The 19623-nt window shown below is 48.0% G+C and overlaps 1 protein-coding gene across 10 annotated transcripts in view; it reads right to left on the reverse strand.

Annotated features, from left to right (window-relative positions):
* The window catches only part of AAK1 (AP2 associated kinase 1), an 88569-nt gene that overhangs the window by 47119 nt on the left and 21827 nt on the right, over window positions 1–19623 (reverse strand). For all 10 annotated transcript variants that reach the window (XM_065040698.1, XM_065040700.1, XM_065040697.1 and 7 more), the window contains exons 3-7: window positions 14471–14589; window positions 12563–12671; window positions 9295–9437; window positions 2896–3017; window positions 1428–1509 (exon numbers count right to left, since the gene is read on the reverse strand). In XM_065040698.1, the coding sequence (XP_064896770.1) occupies window positions 1428–1509; window positions 2896–3017; window positions 9295–9437; window positions 12563–12671; window positions 14471–14589 (575 nt within the window). The remainder of the gene's footprint in view (window positions 1–1427; window positions 1510–2895; window positions 3018–9294; window positions 9438–12562; window positions 12672–14470; window positions 14590–19623) is intronic.

Genomic DNA, 19623 nt, shown 5'->3' on the forward strand with positions numbered 1-19623 from the left:
GTTTTCCTGGTGTCACAGCTGTGACATTCCCCCTCCAGGTCCCCAATACCAGGGCAAGTGGTTCCACAAACCTGCCCAACCCCACAGAGCAGGAGCCGCCGCTTCCCTGAGCTCCGGGAAGGACAGAGGCTCTTCAGCAGATGTCACAGCAGTGATTTCCCCTCTTGCATATGCAGAGCTATTGGGGGTACGTTAAAACTCTCCTTATGCTGCTTCCACCTCGTTCCTTCCTGTCTCAGGGCTTCAGAAACCACAGGAACACGCTCTGAATTAGCGTTCTAGACAGCGCATTTGCTGAATTGCTGCTATGCTACAAATGGCACTGACTTTTTTTTCACCTGCTGAGACCACACCTGGAATATTGTGTCCAGCTGTGGCCCCTCAGTTCCAGCAGGACAGGGAACTGCTGCAGAGAGTCCAGCGCAGGGCAACAAAGATGCTGAAGGGAGTGGAGCATCTCCCGGGTGAGGAAAGGCTGAGGGAGCTGGGGCTCTGGAGCTGGACAAGAGGAGACTGAGGGGGGACTCATTCATGTTTCCAGATATCTAAAGGGGGAGTGTCAGGAGGATGGAGCCAGGCTCTTCTCGGTGACAACCAGTGACAGGACAAGGGGCAATGGGTTCAAACTGGAACACAGGAGGTTCCACTTAAATTTGAGAAGAAACTTGTTCCTGGTGAGGGTGGCAGAGCCTGGCCCAGGCTGCCCAGGGGGTTGTGGAGTCTCCTTCTGTGCAGACATTCCAACCCGCCTGGACACCTTCCTGTGTAACCTCATCTGGGTGTTCCTGCTCCATGGGGGGATTGCACTGGATGAGCTTGACAGGGCCCTTCCAACCCCTGACACTCTGGGATTCTGTGAATAAAGTGCAGCCTTCCATTCTCCGCCAGGTGATCTGGTGGTGGGTTACACCACAGCTGCATTTTGCTCTGAGCATGAAAAGCGTGGCCAGATCGCCCTGATCACCAGAACTGCAGTGCAAACCTGACAAGTCTGACAGCTCCGGCTGGGGTTACACTGCCCCAGATACACAGAATATTGCTCCTGGGGGAACATCTGTTTTCTCAGTTTTCTACTAAATTCTACCAGTAACTTTGCTTTCGCTTGCTTGCCACCCAACCCAGTCACAAGGAGTCAAAATACTCTGAATTTTCTGTTTTAAGACACAAAGTCAGGTTTGCACCGTTCAACAGGGGAATTTAATCCATTTCTAAATGAAACCACGTGTCAGGTGGCACAGAAAGAAGCACGCACGTTTCATCCATAAGCTCAGTAGTAACTCATTGGGAACATCAGGCAGAGGAACTCTTTACTCAGAAAGTGTCAAGTCTCTTACAGAAACCAGATCAGCCCCATCCAGGAGGTTACTGCATCGTTATGGTAATGAAAACAAGCTGCAGGCTGGACCAAAAGCAGTTTTTATACGTACCCATATGTCTGCTTTTGTAGTTATAAGTTTGCCGCTATACAAGTTGACCATTTCTGGTGCTCTGTAGGATAACGTAGTGTACCTGCAGCAGAAAGATCCATCAGCGAGTTCAAAACTGACATCAGATGCATTGTCACAATGTCACATTGCCAAATAATTCAAAAGTCACTCTTTCCCTAGGGAAAGGGATACTAAAGAAGATAATGATTGGACGTATCTTTTAACAGCAGCGTCTGCTATGGATTTCTAACAATAAAATACTAACGGCTGCAAACTGCCCTGTGAAACCAAAGCAAACCAAGACTCTTCCTAAAGCAAGCACCTCACTCACCAAGCAGTGCAGTCATTTTAAGAACCAGACCAGAAATATTCAAGGATTCAGAGTATTAACAAGGTCAGTAGGCAAATATCCTCTGCAATGTCCTCACTGCTGGGGCTTTGGCCAACTGTATGACAGAGATTCTAACCGGACACGTGGCTCCTAATAAATGGGCTCCCATAGCAGGTCTCCTGCTCAGAGTCATTGTAAAGTAGGGAAAGGTTATTTTATATCTCAAACTATAGCTGGAATCTGCCTCATTTTAACAAATCACCACAACCAGAAAAGCTGGAAACCACACCACAGTTTAAGAGACTCTTACAATAAGGTTTCCTACCAGTAGGTCCATAATTTGTGCTGGTGCACTTTGCTTGCCACCTTTATTTTGATCACAAGAAAGCATTGCTGAAGGCAGTGTCTTTGTGGATTTGTTAATAAGCGTACAAACAGGGCATTGCAAACGGACTGCAAAGCCAGATGAGGAGCGCTCTAAATACTTCAGTCAAACAAGTCTAGGAAATCTAACTGAATCCTAACAAAAAGGAGGCATTTGCACACACTTCTAACGTGCTGTTTTCTAGCCAGAATATTTTATTAACCAAACCGGAGAGTTTGCAGCAGTGATGTTGTTAAGAGTGAAGCAAGACCAAGGACCTGGAGCCCGCTCCATTGCTGCTCTAGGTCCTCCTGAAGCTCTTTGGTACAGCTGCCCGGGGCCAGACAGGAGCCACGAGACACCACGAGGCCGCGGCGATGCCTGCGAAGGGCTGCGGAGTCAGGCCACACATCCCCTTAGTCACCGCGAGGATTTATGACAAGTGGCTGGCGGAGGACAGGGATTTTGTCATCTGCTGTACTGCGGTTCAGACCAGCCAAGACGAGGGACAGACTGACCCCGATGTCACCACATCGGCAAGGCGGGCAGCTTCTCTGCATTAGCACGCAAAGTCTTTTAGGTCTAAAGCAATTACATCAAGCTCAATTTATTGTTTCACCTCCCCCCGGGCGTTTATTTACCTGCAGCAGACACTTCTATGCAGCAGCATCCAATCTGCTGCAACAGGCCAAGTAAAATTTAGTCCCAGGACAAGAAAAAATTATCCTGCAAACAAAAACTACGGCTGAATTGAAAAGGAAAAGCACACTTACTTTTTGATCTCCTCCTCTACCGCATTCACGCCTTCTGTCTGAGGGTTCTGGAATTTGTTGGTAGCGCTGCCGAAGTCACACAGGACGTAGTGGCCACGATCGTGCAGCAGGATGTTTTCAACCTGTGAGCATCACAGACAAATACAGAATCGCTCAGACAAAAAAAAAGCCACGTTCGTTTTCTTTAGATGAGACAGGGTTGCTAGTGCCTGAAGACACATCAGACACACCTGAAATAAAAGCATAACATGACAGCACAGAAAATATGCATCAAAACTCTGTCATGTCTCCTAAAACAGAAGTCAAATCGTTAAAGCACAGTTGTAACGTGGCCTTCCATCCTGTCACCTCTCCTTTCTCCCTCTGCAGGCACATCACCTTCCTCTACTCAGGCCTACGTGTTTCAGAATAAGAACCGTGTCCTGGTGTCCTTAGCACTCAGCTTCCCTGAGCTGCCATGACCTGATCTGGACGAGGGGATGGAGTGCACCCTCAGTAATGTCACAGATGACACCGAGTTGGGTGGAGTGTTGATCTGCTGAGGGCAGGAGGCTCCACAGAGGGATCTGGCCCGGCTGGGTCGATGGGCTGAGGCCAATTGTCTGATGTTCAACAAGGCCAAGTGCCGGGTCCTGCGCTTGGGCCACAACAACCCCATGAACGCTGCAGGCTGGGGAAGAGCGGCTGGGAAAGGCCCTGGGGGTGTTGGTGCCAGCGGCTGAACATGAGCCAGCGTGTGCCCAGGTGGCCAAGAGGCCACCAGCATCCTGGCTGGTACCAGCACTGTGTGGCCAGCAGGACCAGGGCAGCGACCGTCCTGTGCTGGGACCTGGGGAGGAAAAACCTCGAATCCTGGGGGCAGTTCTGGGCCCTCAGCTCAGGGCTCAAAATGGTGGCACCAAAATCACCTCAGGGCTCAAAATGGTGGCACCAAAATCACCTCAGGGCTCAAAATAGAGGCACTAAAATCACCTCAAAATATGAAATGGCAGCCAGAGGCGTGGCAGGATCACCTCATGAAAGCCCTTGAGGTGCTGGAGCGACTTGAGAGAAGGGAACGGAGCTGGTGAGGGGCTGGAGCACAAGTGTGATGGAGCGGCTGAGGGACCTGGGGGTTCAGCTGGAGAACAGGAGCTGAGGGGAGACCTTCTGATCTCTGAACTGCCTGAAAGGAGCTTGGAGCCAGGGGGGTCGGGCTCTGCTCCCCAGGAACAAGCGCCAGGAGCAGAGGAAACGGCCTCAAGTTGCACCAGGGGAGGTTGAGGTTGGATGTGGGGAACAATTTCTTCCCCAAAGGGCTGTGGGGCATTGGAACAGGCTGCCCAGGGCAGTGCTGGAGTCACCATCCCTGGAGGGTTGGACAGACGGACATGAGGTTCTCAGGACATGGGGCAGTGCCGGGGTGGGTTATGGGTGGACCCATGGGTGGATCTTGAGGGTCTCTTCCAACCAGAACGAATCCGCAACCCACGGTCTGGCAGCAGATTTTGGGACAGCTCACACAAGCTGAGCACAGCTTTCTAAAGCCCTCACTGTCTAGTGGGACACAGAAGGCAAATGGATGACAGCGGCATTCACAGCATGTTCTCTCAAGGGAACACACACAATTTTCCAGGTATTTATCTTCAACGTCAAATATTCAGATACAATGATGAACTAAAACATATCACTCATATATTAAAAATAAAAATCCACCACAAGTGTTTTCTAGCAAAACCTTTTGGAAGCTGACACCCCATCAAGGACGATCTTTACAACAGGAAAGAGAAAGGAGGAGTCGGTGTTTCAAACATCAGAAAATGTGGCCAAATTAGAGCAGCTGAGGGGGAAACGCGGGCTTGAAACCGAGGGTCAGACGACACCCCTTCCCGCGCTATCTGCTCTGAATAAAGCATCACACGGATGTTGTCCCCAGCAGATCGACACGGGCAGCGTTATTCCCCTGCGAACACACAAACGTTCCCACAAGACTCCTTCCACTTTATCTGCTGAGGTGATTTCTCACTGAAGCATCTGCAAGTTTTATTAAGCACCAGGACTGGATTCACCAGCAACCGGGTTGTTGAGTAACTTCAGAAAAGGGAAAAAGACCCAACAAAACAGCAACCAACCTGAATTAGTGCTACAGACTGCCAGGCCAGAGAAAAGCGTCTCTTCAGAAGAGCACGGAGGTGCCTCTTTTCAGTCAAACACTCAGAAAGCTACAGTTCAGTTTCCAGCACTACTCACAAATGTGGCTACAGCCTTCAATATTCACCGCTTCCCAAGTCAGATTTACACCCCAAAACAAAGCTTCTAAGGGAAAGGAGCTGCCTGAAGTTTTGTTACAGAGTGCGGCAGCTTCTGGCTCTGCTCCCCGAATCAAACACCTTCCTTTGCTAAAACCAAAGTCATAAAGCCACTGCACAGACACGGCCTGGCAAGGGACAAGCAGTGAGGAATTCTTTAATAGCAAATTCAACACACATGAACCTCTTGTGAGAGCAACATCTTCTCAGGTTGGTATTTCCAAGCTCAGGTGGTGATTTGGGAGGGATGCCTGACCAGGGTACACACTTTCCAGCTGCCTTCCAGAACCTTCAGGTCTCTTTAGAGATGTTTCAACCTCACGCTGTCCCCTGGAACCATTTACTGTTTACTTCTGAAAGCTTGTTTAGCACATCAGAGCAAAGAAAAGAACGTAGTGTGACATCTAAGAGCGCTACCTGATTTTGGCACAGGCACATTCTGAACACGGCCAATCCAAGAGAGGACGGAACAATTTGACACGCTGAACACAGATCTGTCCAAACAAACCACAGGCAATGGCTCGTTGGTGGCACCAGGGCAAACTTGGCATTACAAAGAAGGATGATGGAAGAAGGAACAGAGATAATGGCAGCACAGTGTGACTGTCCTGTCACAGCAGAGAAGCGCAGCGCTGGGAGGACTCTCGCTAAAATGAAAACAGAAGGAACTAAATCCTCAACATGAGAGCACAACCTTCTGGTTGTTTCAGAAAGCAGGGAAAGGCAAAGGGAAAGATGCGTGATCGGAAGAGAAGCTGCCAAAGTCATGTAACCAACTGGCATGATCAATGGTTTCTGACCACCTGCAAACCAAGGGGGTATTTTTCAACTTCTAGATCCTTCTAAATGACAAGAGGGAGACGGAAGATTAAGTGATACATAGTTGAGAAGCAGAGTGCTTAGTTTATATTTAATTAACAATAAATGTATTGTAAGTAAGAAATTACACAATTATACCTAACATCATCAATTATTTCTTAGTATAGATGTATGTCAAAATTTTCAAAAATTGTAAAGTATATGTAATAATTATGTGATGTAAGAATTAAGCAACACAGGAGCATCCAGTGATTGAAGCACTTATGGAGGATGGTACCCACTGTTCCCCAGCGCTGAAAAAATAAAGAATGCCGCTTAACAGTATAATTAACTCTGCTGTTAACTTTATTTCTTCGTTTCAGATCAACAGCATCCTCTGGGTTGGCTGCCAGAGTATTTTGCTGGATAAGTTGGGAAGTGACCTATTAGAGAGCAGCGTAGGGGAAAGGGACCTGGGGGTCCTGGGGACAGCAGGGTGACCATGAGCCAGCACTGGGCCCTTGTGGCCAGGAAGCCAATGGTCCCTGGGGTGGGTTAGAAGGGGGTGGTCAGTAGGTCAGAGAGGTTCTCCTGCCCCTCTGCTCTGCCCTGGGGAGACCACACCTGGAATATTGTGTCCAGCTGTGGCCCCTCAGTTCCAGCAGGACAGGGAACTGCTGCAGAGAGTCCAGCGCAGGGCAACAAAGATGCTGAAGGGAGTGGAGCATCTCCCGGGTGAGGAAAGGCTGAGGGAGCTGGGGCTCTGGAGCTGGACAAGAGGAGACTGAGGGGGGACTCATTCATGTTTCCAGATATCTAAAGGGGGAGTGTCAGGAGGATGGAGCCAGGCTCTTCTCGGTGACAACCAGTGACAGGACAAGGGGCAATGGGTGCAAACTGGAACACAGGAGGTTCCACTTAGAGATGACAAGAAACTTGGTGAGGGTGTCAGAGCCTGGCCCAGGCTGCCCAGGGGGGTTGTGGAGTCTCCTTCTGTGCAGACATTCCAACCCGCCTGGACACCTTCCTGTGTAACCTCATCTGGGTGTTCCTGCTCCATGGGGGGATTGCACTGGATGAGCTTGCCAGGTCCCTTCAACCCCTGACATCCTGGGATTCTGTGATCCATTACTGTGTGTCTACTACAAGCAAACTCAGCCAGTCACCTACTCCTGGATCCAGGGTGGGAGCAGCAGCAGCATCGGGGTTGAAGTGGGAAACCTCACACCACAGAAAGCTCTGAGCTGTAGAAATCAAAGTTGGCTCTAAGCCGGTGCTTTAAACAACACATTATGGGATGTGAGACTGGAAAGACGAGGTCAAATATAATACAAGTTACACAAACAACTGCCACTAGGTATAGAGTAGTTGTGTTAATCATTATCATCAGTACCAGATTCTTCCCTCCCTCCACCTCACTGAACTCTGCTCCTTTGGGATCTCACAGTTACAGTTTCACTGCATAGATTCCTAATTAGAAGCAGAAACATCACAGGAGGGCAACATAACAGATAGTTGTAGGAAGGTCTGGCTGGCTGTTCTTCACTGTTAAAGGACCTAAAGACATACCCTGTATCCCCAATAATAAGCCCTACCCCAAAAGTAAGCCCTAGCTTGTTTTTCCAGGATGTTTGAGGATGCTCCAAGTATAAGCCCTACTCCAAAAATAAGCCCTAGTTACAGTTCATTAAAAAGTCAATCTAAACAGTGTCCAGGCAGCTATACATGTAAAAAAGTAAGCATCTTTTGGAGCAAAAATTAATACCCATTCTGTCTTATTTTCGGTGAAACAGGGTAGGAATTGTTCTAACTCCAGAGAGAGGACAAGAAAAGCTTTTTAGGGAATGCCCAACAACAGCAACTGCCTATGAACCCTGAGGGTGATGAAAATATCTTTAAGAGCGAGCAAAGGTAACGGTGCGAGGCAAGCGCACCGTCCCTACGGGGTCCTAAGCAGGGCAGAGGCAGCACACACAGGGCTTCCTCAAGTTTAGGAAAAATTAGCATCAATATACACCTGGTTTTGTGGCAGTCAATCCAAGCACGTGTCAGAGCTCCAGAGGTCATCACAAGAGGAATAATCCAATATTCAACTGGGAAACGTGTCTCAAAGCAGAGAAGAGCCAACTTGGGCAGAGCTTACCAAGAGCCAGGCCTGGTAAAAACCTCACTGACCTGAGCAGGCAGCAGTGGGCTGGACACCAGCCCGGAATGGGGCATTTCAGCTGCAAGTCAGTGCAAAAGAAACACTCACAAATGCTCCATCACAGATGGCCCAGAATTTATTCACAGGCCACATGAGTTTGTTCTCTATTAAAAAACCCCAGCGATCCCAAAAAGGTAACAGCAGGGGTTAATATCGACTGCAGAGGTTCCTGAGCCTCCTCCCCTCACACCAGTCTACACAAACACCTGCAAGATGCTCACAGACTTTAACAGACAAGTTAAACAAACCTATTAAGGCTCAAAAACCCCAGATGTCAGACTTGTTGCATATGTTCCAACTGCCCGAGCGCTGGGCTCACAACCATTTGAAACTCGCTCAAGCACACCAAACCCCGGGGGTTTTTCCCCTGTGCTCCCTGGCTCTCGTTGGCACACGTGGCGCCGTTCGCTCCTGCAAAACAACAGCCAGCGGCACAAAAACATCTGCTGAGGGCTCTGAAAGCAGCACTTGACCTACAAAGCGCATCTGAATTACAAATGTCCACAGGAGCCTCCTTCTTGGCTGAATATATTAGTCGGGCATTTTACAAGGTCATTGAGAGGAAAGGGAAGGGCTTTTTGGTTTGTTTGTCTGATTACGGGTATGGGGTTTTTCAGCAGCTCTCCCCACCGAGCACACCGAGGTTCACAATGCGCTTTCATGGTCAACAAAGAGTTAGAGGCCAAAAGCTTGACACGACTCCTGCCCCAGAGCCAACATCTCCAGCAGGATCCTTTTAATGTGGGTCTAGGAAACATGTTTACAGCAGGTTTTTTGTGCGCTACCTTGTAACATCAGTAGTGTTTCAGGTGGTGGAAAGTCGCTCTGAATAATTCATCAGATACATTCTGGCACACCTCCTGTGCAAAAGAGTTATTCACAAACATTTGTGTTTTTTAATTAGATCTATGGATGGTAAACATATGGTAAGCAGCAATGAGGCTCATTTCTTTTTTTAGCTTCCAATAGAGAGGTATTTATGCGCACTTCTCCTCATTGCTAACAACGGACACCCAGGTTCAGAGCCCGTCTGCCGCGGCGTGGGCAGCAAACGGAGGCGTTAAGGACGTGGCACGCTCCCTGCTGCATCAGGAGGCCACAACTCACCTTCAAATCCCGGTGGATTATCGGCGTTTTACACTGATGCAACCTGGCGACGGCTTCGCAGGTGTCGCAGAAGATCTGCAGGACCTCGCTCTCCGTGAAGCCCGTCTGCAGGCGCTGGTTCATCAGGTTCACCACTTGGCCTCCTGAGGAGAAACAAGCACCAAGAGTCAGGGCAGGCGCACGAAACGAGGTCCAGCCTAAGCTCAGCCTGCTGCGGAGAGAAATCCCATCAGAGTTCCAGACCCGAGCGGACGGAGGAAGAAATGCAGCCGACTCAATATGAGTGATAAAGCATACTTCAACTTTATTGCCCGAGATAGCGTGCATTTATACCAAATACCATAATTATGCATACTTTATCTAATAGGCTAAGCACTAAAAGGTTACATTTACTTACTCCACCTACTTGGGTTTAGCTAGCTATGCGCATCCCGCATTCTTCTGACTCTTATCTCTTCAAAAATATCCTGACCCTGCCTTAGTTAGTACTTTTCCGTTCCCCCCTTTCCCACGGCCTAATAGACAAGCTAACTAAGGCCTACTTATGTCAACTAAAATGGGCTCTGCTCGTACAGTTGCTCGGTGGACTCATGTCTGTGCTCCTTGAGCCAATCCCCGACAGCCTGCCGCCCCAACTGCAGCCGCACGAGTTCACGAGTTCCAACTCCAAATTCGCACCAAGAGGCTTTTTGCAACCTGCTTACTCAGCTTGTTTCGTTCTTATTTCCTCACCTAAATCCCAGGGGGTTTTGCATTTGATTCTGTCTTTGAACAACACACGTTGGCTCCTAAGGCCCACACTCACCGGCTAAATGATACTCGCATGGAATTCTGACTAAGCCACGTATTTCTCTTTCTTGGTCAAAATAAGGCGTTTTTGTCACACTGCAGGAACAAAGGGCTGAATTTGGGGCACCCACAGTCCACAAAACAGTTTGTCATGTGTAAGCAAGAGGAGGGAGAAACAAAGATACTCAAAACCTCCATACACAACTAAATGGCTCGGCTGAAATCACAGACCGGCAAAAACAACTTTAAAAGCATCTGTCTGCAATTTCCCTTCTTACAAACAAATGCAAGTTTTCATGAATGAGTCCTGAATTTGCCCCAACTTTGAGGTTTTGTTGCTGTCAAGAGGTTCTTCCCCCCTCTAAACACCCTAAAAACTCCTTCCTGACCCTCTGGCAACACAAAACTGTCTCGTTTCACATCACAAGTGTCAGAAAAGTTGATTGCATGGTACAAAAGAAAAGCTCAGCTGAATAAGTAGTACAGCTGTGAACATTTTGCACTCAAAACAAGTGCAGTTCTGCACACAAAGACCCACTGATTTGCTTTGGAAGCTGTTTGACACAAAAGAAAAGTAACAAGGAAAAATGGTATGTGTAACAGCAATTCCTGAAGCTGGAACCAGAGGCAGGTGTGTGCCAAGCAGAGCACGGGGCAAGAGCAAATCGTGAGAAACACCACCTGGTAGCTCTCCTCCTTCTGGTGGAAGGAACACCTCACACAGACATTTTACTTCATTGGAGAGTGGTGTAGGGGAAGGGGACCTGGGGGTCCTGGGGACAGCAGGGTGACCATGAGCCAGCACTGGGCCCTTGTGGCCAGGAAGCCAATGGTACCTGGGGTGGGTTAGAAGGGGGTGGTCAGTAGGTCAGAGAGGTTCTCCTGCCCCTCTGCTCTGCCCTGGGGAGACCACACCTGGAATATTGTGTCCAGCTGTGGCCCCTCAGTTCCAGCAGGACAGGGAACTGCTGCAGAGAGTCCAGCGCAGGGCAACAAAGATGCTGAAGGGAGTGGAGCATCTCCCGGGTGAGGAAAGGCTGAGGGAGCTGGGGCTCTGGAGCTGGACAAGAGGAGACTGAGGGGGGACTCATTCATGTTTCCAGATATCTAAAGGGGGAGTGTCAGGAGGATGGAGCCAGGCTCTTCTCGGTGACAACCAGTGACAGGACAAGGGGCAATGGGTTCAAACTGGAACACAAGAGGTTCCACTTAAATTTGAGAAGAAACTTGTTCCTGGTGAGGGTGGCAGAGCCTGGCCCAGGCTGCCCAGGGGGTTGTGGAGTCTCCTTCTGTGCAGACATTCCAACCCGCCTGGACACCTTCCTGTGTAACCTCATCTGGGTGTTCCTGCTCCATGGGGGGATTGCACTGATGAGCCTGCCAGGTCCCTTCCAACCCCTGACATTCTGGGATTTTTGTGAAAACGTGGCCCAGCGGGGAGGTGAGCACAGCAGGAGGGAGCGCACTGGGGATCACCATGGTTCACACCGCCCTCCACAGCACGGTCCCTGATGCAGAGCCGGATACGGATTTACCAGCACTAGCAGGCCTGTTTCTTACTGCACTCCTTGTGACGTTCAGGTTTAAGCTCACAGAGAACTTGCATAATGATTCCTTCAGTAAAACTACACATAAGGTTCTTGCTTTCACCAGCAAACAAACTCAACACAAGTCAAGATTCCTGCATCCATGGCAGAAGAGAAAGCTGTGCCGTACACATTGAAAGGCATTTTAACACCGAGTTGTTCTTGCTACACTGCGCCTGGCTTCGGTCAAAAGCCTAATAGTCCCAAAACCACCTTCTTCCCATCAGCTGCCACCATCCAAAACAGCCACGGGCTTCTGGAGTCACCTGGCCAAACACTATTTGTGTTTAACACTATTCCTGCGAGAATAGAAGAATCTGAGCACAGCACATGCGTCATTTTCCAAACACCACATCCCAGCCACAAGAGATCAAAGCTTTGGGACAGCTGGAAAAGACTGGAAAAGCTTGTCTGGCTAGAGCAAAAAGGTCAGAGGTAAAAGGAATACTTTTTGGCTTCCCATTGTCCATTTCAAGCTTCTTCCAGAACAATCCCAAGTCAGGCTAAAGCGGAAAAAACTCGCAATATGACATGAAGTGAAGAAGAATGTCATTCCACAGCCTGGCAGCTTTAGAAGAGCCACTTATTGTGCGGACCAGCCTACAGAAAACAGCAATAAATATTTCAGGGTTCTGCTTCAGAACAGAAAGGATCTAGAACCACCCCGGGCAGGGGCAAAGGTGGCACCAGGCCCATTAACAGGGTCAGGAATCATCCACTTCTCCATGCTTGGTTCTGGCTTTGCCTTGTCTAGAACTGCTCCTTGGCACCAAGGAACTGCCAGGCCTAGGAACAGGTTTGGTTTTTTTGAAAGGAAGATGTCATACGAGTTTCCTCTTAGTGCCCGAACGGGATAAATCTTCCAGCAACCAATACCTGGAGCCCACACTCACCTCGACAGAAATCCATCAGGATCAGCACTTCCCACACGTCCCCGCTGCTCACCGAGTTGATGCTGGAATCAATGTATCCCACAATGTTCTTGTGGCCAGAAAGATCCCGCTGGAGAGAAAGAAATTCAAAGCATAAGCCAGCCATGCAGAACAAGTAACATTTGCATCTGGTTTCTCTACACTGAAGAGCTTTCCTGGCTCTTATACACAGGCGCAAGCTTCTGTCACTTTGGACTACTTGTCACGCAAAACCTGAATGAACCCGAGGTCCATCTCTACCTGTTTTCCTTCCAGAAGGATTTGAGACAAACAGCAGACAACACAGCAAAATTCTGGTGGCACGAACAGCACACGTTGCGTTTCCTTTTCTTATCTCCTTCCACTGGCAAACAGTATCTCAAATCTTCACGTGCTCAAAAAAACTCACTAAGGTAATAGATGTTGACCTTGGTTTTAGAAGTAGCTTATTTTAAGCAACTCGATGGATTAAAGCACAAGTTCTCATCTCAATGACTTCACCATGACACACGCTAAAGTTGCAGGGAAGAGTTCAGCTTCACCAGCAAAACAAACCAAAACTCTGCTGGCCACATTCTGCTTGAATGCTGTAGCGTTGCCTAAAGCGCAGTTAAGTTTAAAACACATCCTTATTGCACAAAAGCTGAGAAAGAAGAAAACATTTCCTTTTAGTGACACCGAGGTTCTTCAGGACAGGGATTAGCGCTTCCGAGAAGATTCAGGCAGGAGCGGAGGATGCTCCTCACCATCGCTTTCCAGGCCAGCCACACGTTTCAAAGAGTCACCGAAGACATGGAGACAGCGGAAACACCAGCAAGTGAAATCCAAGTGAACCAGCTTTGCGAGCACAGCTAAAACCTTTGATGTAAGGCCTAATCTCAACTTGTCCCGTGTAGCGATAGCTACGCTGATGACAAAGCACACCCAAAAGCGTCACTGCACTGTTGTACAAACTCCAGAAGGTAACTCTAAAGGTCTTAACTTAACTAGAAGCTACTTCTAGAAACACATGCGGAATTGCTACCGTTAAGAGCTTCTGATACCAGGATCATCCATCCAAACCTGTACCTCATGTTGTAAATTAGCAGAATAAGGATTTTATATTGCCTTCCCCACCCCACAGTTGTTCTAAATATTCATCAATATATTTGAAAGCAACTTCTAAAGTGCCACTTTCCTTGTTTACCAGGCTCCAAACAAGACTACACAAACCTATTCACATCATCTCCATTTCTTCTTTGTTTAGAGATGCTAAGTTTAAAACAGCTATTAAAAACAGCTGTCCTATCCTATAGCTCCTTGTACCCCATCATCTAGAGAGATATCCCAGTGCCTATTATAACCACTGCCCTGTTTCAAAAGCCCCAGCAGTAACTACCCCACACTGCTTTAATCTATCACGCTCACCAATACCGAGGCAGCCTCATCCCAGTCCCAAAGATTAGAATCTCTGGATGAGATTCCACCTTCCGTTCACACACTGACTTCAGAGAGTCACATCGGAATCATGCTGATCAAGTCTAAGAGGCTGAAGACTTCACCCCTGAAGACTGTGACACTTGCAAGTCTGACACCCCACCTGTGCTCACCTGTTCAACTCTTCCCTTCCCCATTAAGGCTGACATAGGAGTTTTTCCTCCCCTCATCTTTCCGAGATTCCCTGTGCTTTTTGAGCTCCCAGTTTTGTCTTCTCCACTGAAACTATATACATTTTAAATCATCCGAGCTTTTCACATAGCCGCATAACTCCAGGAGTTCGGTCTTTCCAAAAGAAAGAAGGTTTGCTAAGAAATGCCCTGTTTGGAGGCACGATGCTGCTCAGCTCACAGGCCAAAGGGACTGCACTGGAGCCTGGACTGGGAGTGGAATGGTGTGAGAGTGGTGACTTACCATGATTTGGATTTCTCTTTTGCAGACTTGCAAATCATACTCGTTATTGACGTACATCCGCTTCAGGGCACATTTCATCCCATTGTTAGTCCTCACAAGAAACACTATCGCGAATCCACCTGCAGAAGACACAAAATCATCCTGTTTATTAATATTAAAAGACAGAACCTCTCGGTGCTTCCAGCCGGTCCCTGACTCCATCTGCCCTCAGAGTACAGAAGCGGGAACTAAAAGGAACCCAAGGGGCAAACCTGCAGTTAATGGAAGCAAAGTTAACATTTAACACCTCTGTAAAAACAAGCAATTGCACCAGTTACTTGTCCTGCCAGACCATTCTCCATTGCACCATTCATTTCCATTATGAAGGAGAAAGCTGAAATATAAACAGCAATGTTGCCTTGGACAGAAATCAGAGCTACGGACCATCCACTGAATTACTAAAGGCCTGAACTTAAAAGGCTTCCCAACTTTTGAAGCATCTAAGTTACATTACAAAGCTGATTTGTGGGAGAAGCAGAAAAAACCCGTCTCCCACACGTTTTGATGTTGATGATTTTAAAAACAGGATGGAAGAATAAGAGGAAAAAATAAAAATAAACACACGTTTCATTTTGTGGTCATTGCTATGAGTAAAGTCAATACTGCCAGGCCGTGATTCACTTGTTTGGGATGAAAGCCTCTCATTTCTGTTAGCAACGCATCCAAACATAGGGGTTACGTTTATAGTCCTGATGGAAATCGGAAGCTGAGGATGGAGATAAAGAGTCTCACACCTGGCTCCCAGAGGTCAGAACGAACCACAACAGTCGCTCAGATCCAAGCAGCCAAGATGTGACAAGGTGACAAGGGAAGCGCGGTGACGCTGCCCATGCAAACCTGACGGCGCTTCATTTGCTCTCTGTTACCTTACAGCACGGATTTCTTTCATGCTTAAGGATATCTACAGAATCAGCTCAATAATAAGTTATGATTCGGTGCTGCCGCAGCCTTCAGAAGTCCCACGATGCCAAGAGCTGCAGTTACACACCATAAAAAGACACTCACACCCCAAACAACTCTCATTTTAGAAGTCTGAGCCCTTTGGTGAATCCCATTCTTTACGAGCTGCCAGAACCCATCAGATCAACAATACGTATGTAGTTACATTTGACATGTTCGCACATGATTATTACTACTGGTTATTTGGCATTTAAACGAGTCCTTTCCCATCAGGTAAAGAGGGACAAGCCAGAAAGGCACATTTGGGTAAAATTCAGTAGGTGGCACTTGCCAATGCCGGTCTTGCAACAACTGGCACTTACAAACCATTCCGGGATCAACCACCACAGCCAAAGGGCCCACTGAAACTTTCACTAAAACTGGGTTTGATTTATTTTTATTAAGAAAATATCAAAAAGGAGCAAATGACCAGAGAAGGTCGCTGCGTTCAAGGTATAACCCCCCTGCCCCGGTTTGTTTTATGGACACATCACAGCCCATCTTGCAAAATAAGCCCAGAAGTTACACATGCAAATAAAATGCCTGGTTTTGTTTAATGGCTCTGGTGCTGACACTCTCTCTTAGCATGCAAAAATCTTAGTTTTATCATATTTTTGCCATAGGAACTAGCCCAGGTTTTCCAAGGAAGCCCCACTGACTTTTAGGAGCAGAACTAACGCGCAGCAGCCCAAGAGAAGAAGAAAAAAAGTGTCAAGACTTCAATTAAAGCTCTTAAACTATAACCAGGCTGCAAAAGGGATATTCACATTTGGGAAAATGTGGCCCTGGGATCCAGCAAGCCATGGAGATGCTGCTCACCCCTGCAGCTCTGGAGAGCCTTGTTGCTCCATAGTGCTCATGTTCAGCCACAAAAGTAACCCCGACTCTCTACCTTATGTTGCTTCAAGTCGAGGATCTCAAATGACAAGTCATTTCTGAGGGCTCCCAAACCCGCAGTGGTAGCGTTATTGTTCTGGCCCAGCCAAATGTGTCATTTCTGGAGAACAAACCTGCACATCCCGCTGTGCCACCTTCAGCCCAAGGACGTCTGTGGGGGAAAGAAGCAGGACAGTGCTCGATAGAGTTTTTCAGCCCTCTTATCACCCACGCTGGAGCCAGCGAGACATAAGGGACCTATAACCAACCATATCTGCTGAATTCCAGGACCTTCTAAAGCTTTGCTTCAGCTGAGGTGGGACTGGTACCTCTTACCAACTGCTGATGTCTCATTAGCAAAGCCTTGGGCGAGGTACCTCTAGTCTGGATCTTGTGCTAATTAAAGTCACTCCTAGAACACCCTCACTGGAATATCGACATCCTGCTGGTTTGCTGAGAGGGCCAACAGGCAAAGAAAATTACAGTCTATACAAGCGAGAACATAGCTAAGCCATGCAGAGAGCTCAAAGGAAAGAGAAATTTAGAATTAACAACAAAATAAAGTGAATGCTTTCAGGACTGCAGCATCAGAGCGACCTGGCAGAGACACATCCAAGGAAGAGGGAGCACATAAGAGGAAAATCACATCTGCGCGTCCTTCTCTCCTTTAACTCCTGCAAACTTCAGCTGCCAACGCCACACATGGAAGCTGTGCAAAACCATTTAACGTATTTATCTGCAAATACACCTACCAATTTGGTTACTTTATTATTAAACTCCCACTGACTGCAGATTAAAGCATGACAATTTTGCTGCTGGTAAAAGCAGCATGCTTTTCTCTAGAGAAAACAAGTATTGATTTAATTGGGGTACATACAGCAGTTCTTACGCAGCAATCTACAGTGACTTTGCCACCAGAGAAGCAAAATTTGATGATCCACATCAATTTGAGACGTTGCAAAGCTTTACTTTCTGAACAACTGATCCATCACCTGGTCTGATTGCCTCAGTTAAAGCCGAGCACGGTTTACTGAGCCCAGGTTTTACTGTACCCAGGATTCACTCCAGAAAGGCGCAATAGAAGCAAGAATGTCTAACTTCCCTCAGGTAGTCATCCCACACTTAAATCAGAAACGGTGTGGAAAATGCCACCCTCCTTTGAATTTCTATGCATTTATTACGCCTTCCACTGCTAATTGGCTTCAGTTTGGCACGTGGAAAATGGGACTATAAAACACTCGGTAAAACAGCAGCAGGACGGGGGAAGCACAAAGGGACAGAAAGAACATGAAACAGCAGCTTTTGCCATATTCCTCATGCACATGCGGCTCTAGAAATTCCCAAGTCTGCCAGCAGGACATAGGGGCCGATGTTAGGAGTACAGAGAACGTACAGCTGCGAACTGGCATCCAAAGGAAGCAGCGGGTGCCCAGACAGGGCAGGGACACCGGGCACTGCCTGGAGGCGTCGCACATGTGTTCACAGACCCCGATCGCACCCGTGCGCCAGAGCAAACCGGAGCTGCCCCGGGAGTCCTGCTCCTTCCAGGGCTGTTTCCCCTGCCCCGGCCAAGCACAGCTCAGAGGCTGCTCACACAACAACCACTGTATATCCGAATGTCTGCAAACAGCAGGGAGTCCTGTAGCGGTCCATACCTACACCTAGAGAGAATTCCGGTTAGGTTCCTTGAGCACAAGAGATGGTTTCAGACCTCAGGTCTATCCATCCCCTCCTGTGTCCCTCGCACATCTGTTCCTGACGGCTCATGAGCTGCATCCTGCTGAAAATGACACTCACACAGAATTGTCGCATTGCAAAGAAGGTTAACAATAACATCGCAGCACGATTTTATGGCTAGGGCTTCAGGTGTTTAATCAGGTTACCAGCTAATACACTTGAAGCATTCTGAAGCACTTGAAACCTTCTTATTGGCAACTGTGGCCAGTACTACTGATTTATGCTAGAAGAGCAACCCCACAAGGATCTGTGCTCCTACAGCTACCTCAAAAGCAGCAACTTTGTTGGTAAGCAGCAGACAGAAACCCAGTTCATATTTTGGGGGTTTTCACGGCATCATGCTGAAATTAATCCGCCTGCTTTTGCTTGCAACTCTCTTGCTAACAGCTGCTCCCCACTGGTTAACCCTGTCACCTTGTGCACTACAGATCTACAAAACTACCACCTCGTCACCCTCAAGGACAACCTTCTGCTTCCAGAGCCTTGGAACACAACCAACTTCTCCCTTGTTATTCCAGTCCAACCCCCAACTTTGCTAAATCTGGGCAAAGTTGAAAGGAAATAGATCAAAGACAAACTGACAAGCAATGATTGTGAAGCGCTGCCAGATGCACATTACGGGACCATTTACTTCTATTCTCAGCGCATGGCAAGCGAGACAACCCTTCCAATGGGCAGAACTGCCAGCTCTAATGCAGGACGCCAGCCCCAGTACAAACAGAGCTGCCAGGATTTGTGCAGCTCCAAGTCAGCCAAGGTCAGCTCAAGAACCTGCTCTGCTCAGGTGGAGTCGGGTACCTGTGCACACGTGGTGCAGAAAACAGGTCACACACCAGGCACAGCTCAGGAGTAATCCAGGCACCAGGAACATCCTCATGGCTTGGCCGGGAGAGATTTTTTTCCCACTTTGAAAGCAAAAGGCAAGAGACCAGTCCAGGCTTCAGATGCAACAGAGCAAATAAAGCCAGTGGCTGCACAAGCAGCAGAAGGGACAGAAACAGCTCAGCCTGAGTCCGCCCAGAGCACAGGTCTCCCCCGCACTCATCAACAAGTGCCTGGGATTTAAAGGTCTGAAGGAAATTCAACTCTTCTCCCATACAAACCAGCAGAAGCTAAAATACCATTCTCCTACTAAAACACAGTAAGTTATTTATATGCTCATCCTGAAGAAATATTAGCATTGAGGTAGCACTCAGTATTGCAATCACAGCCATAGGTCTATCGGGAAACAGTCTTTTGCACCTACACCTGCATTCACCTCTACAACAGCATGGGAGCGTAGTTATCTTGCTACATGCTTCTGGTCTGACTGTTGTTCTTGCTAACTGGTTTTAGAATAAGCTGAAAAAGAAAAAAAAAAGGAAGTTCCAATTATCTCCAGTCAATACAGATGCCAGAGCAATTTTCCATGCAGGTTCGTGTCAGCGTACTGGCCAGTTTCCAGCACTGTGAGTTATATTTTCAGACCTTCTGTAATTTCAGCAGGATGCAGAACTCTTTGCAGCCGGGCAAGCGCTTCTGAAGCGGGTAAAACCAGCCGCACAAAGGTGCACGTGATCCCC

This window comes from Columba livia, chromosome 25 (genome assembly GCF_036013475.1).
Source record: "Columba livia isolate bColLiv1 breed racing homer chromosome 25, bColLiv1.pat.W.v2, whole genome shotgun sequence".
NCBI lineage: Eukaryota > Metazoa > Chordata > Aves > Columbiformes > Columbidae > Columba > Columba livia.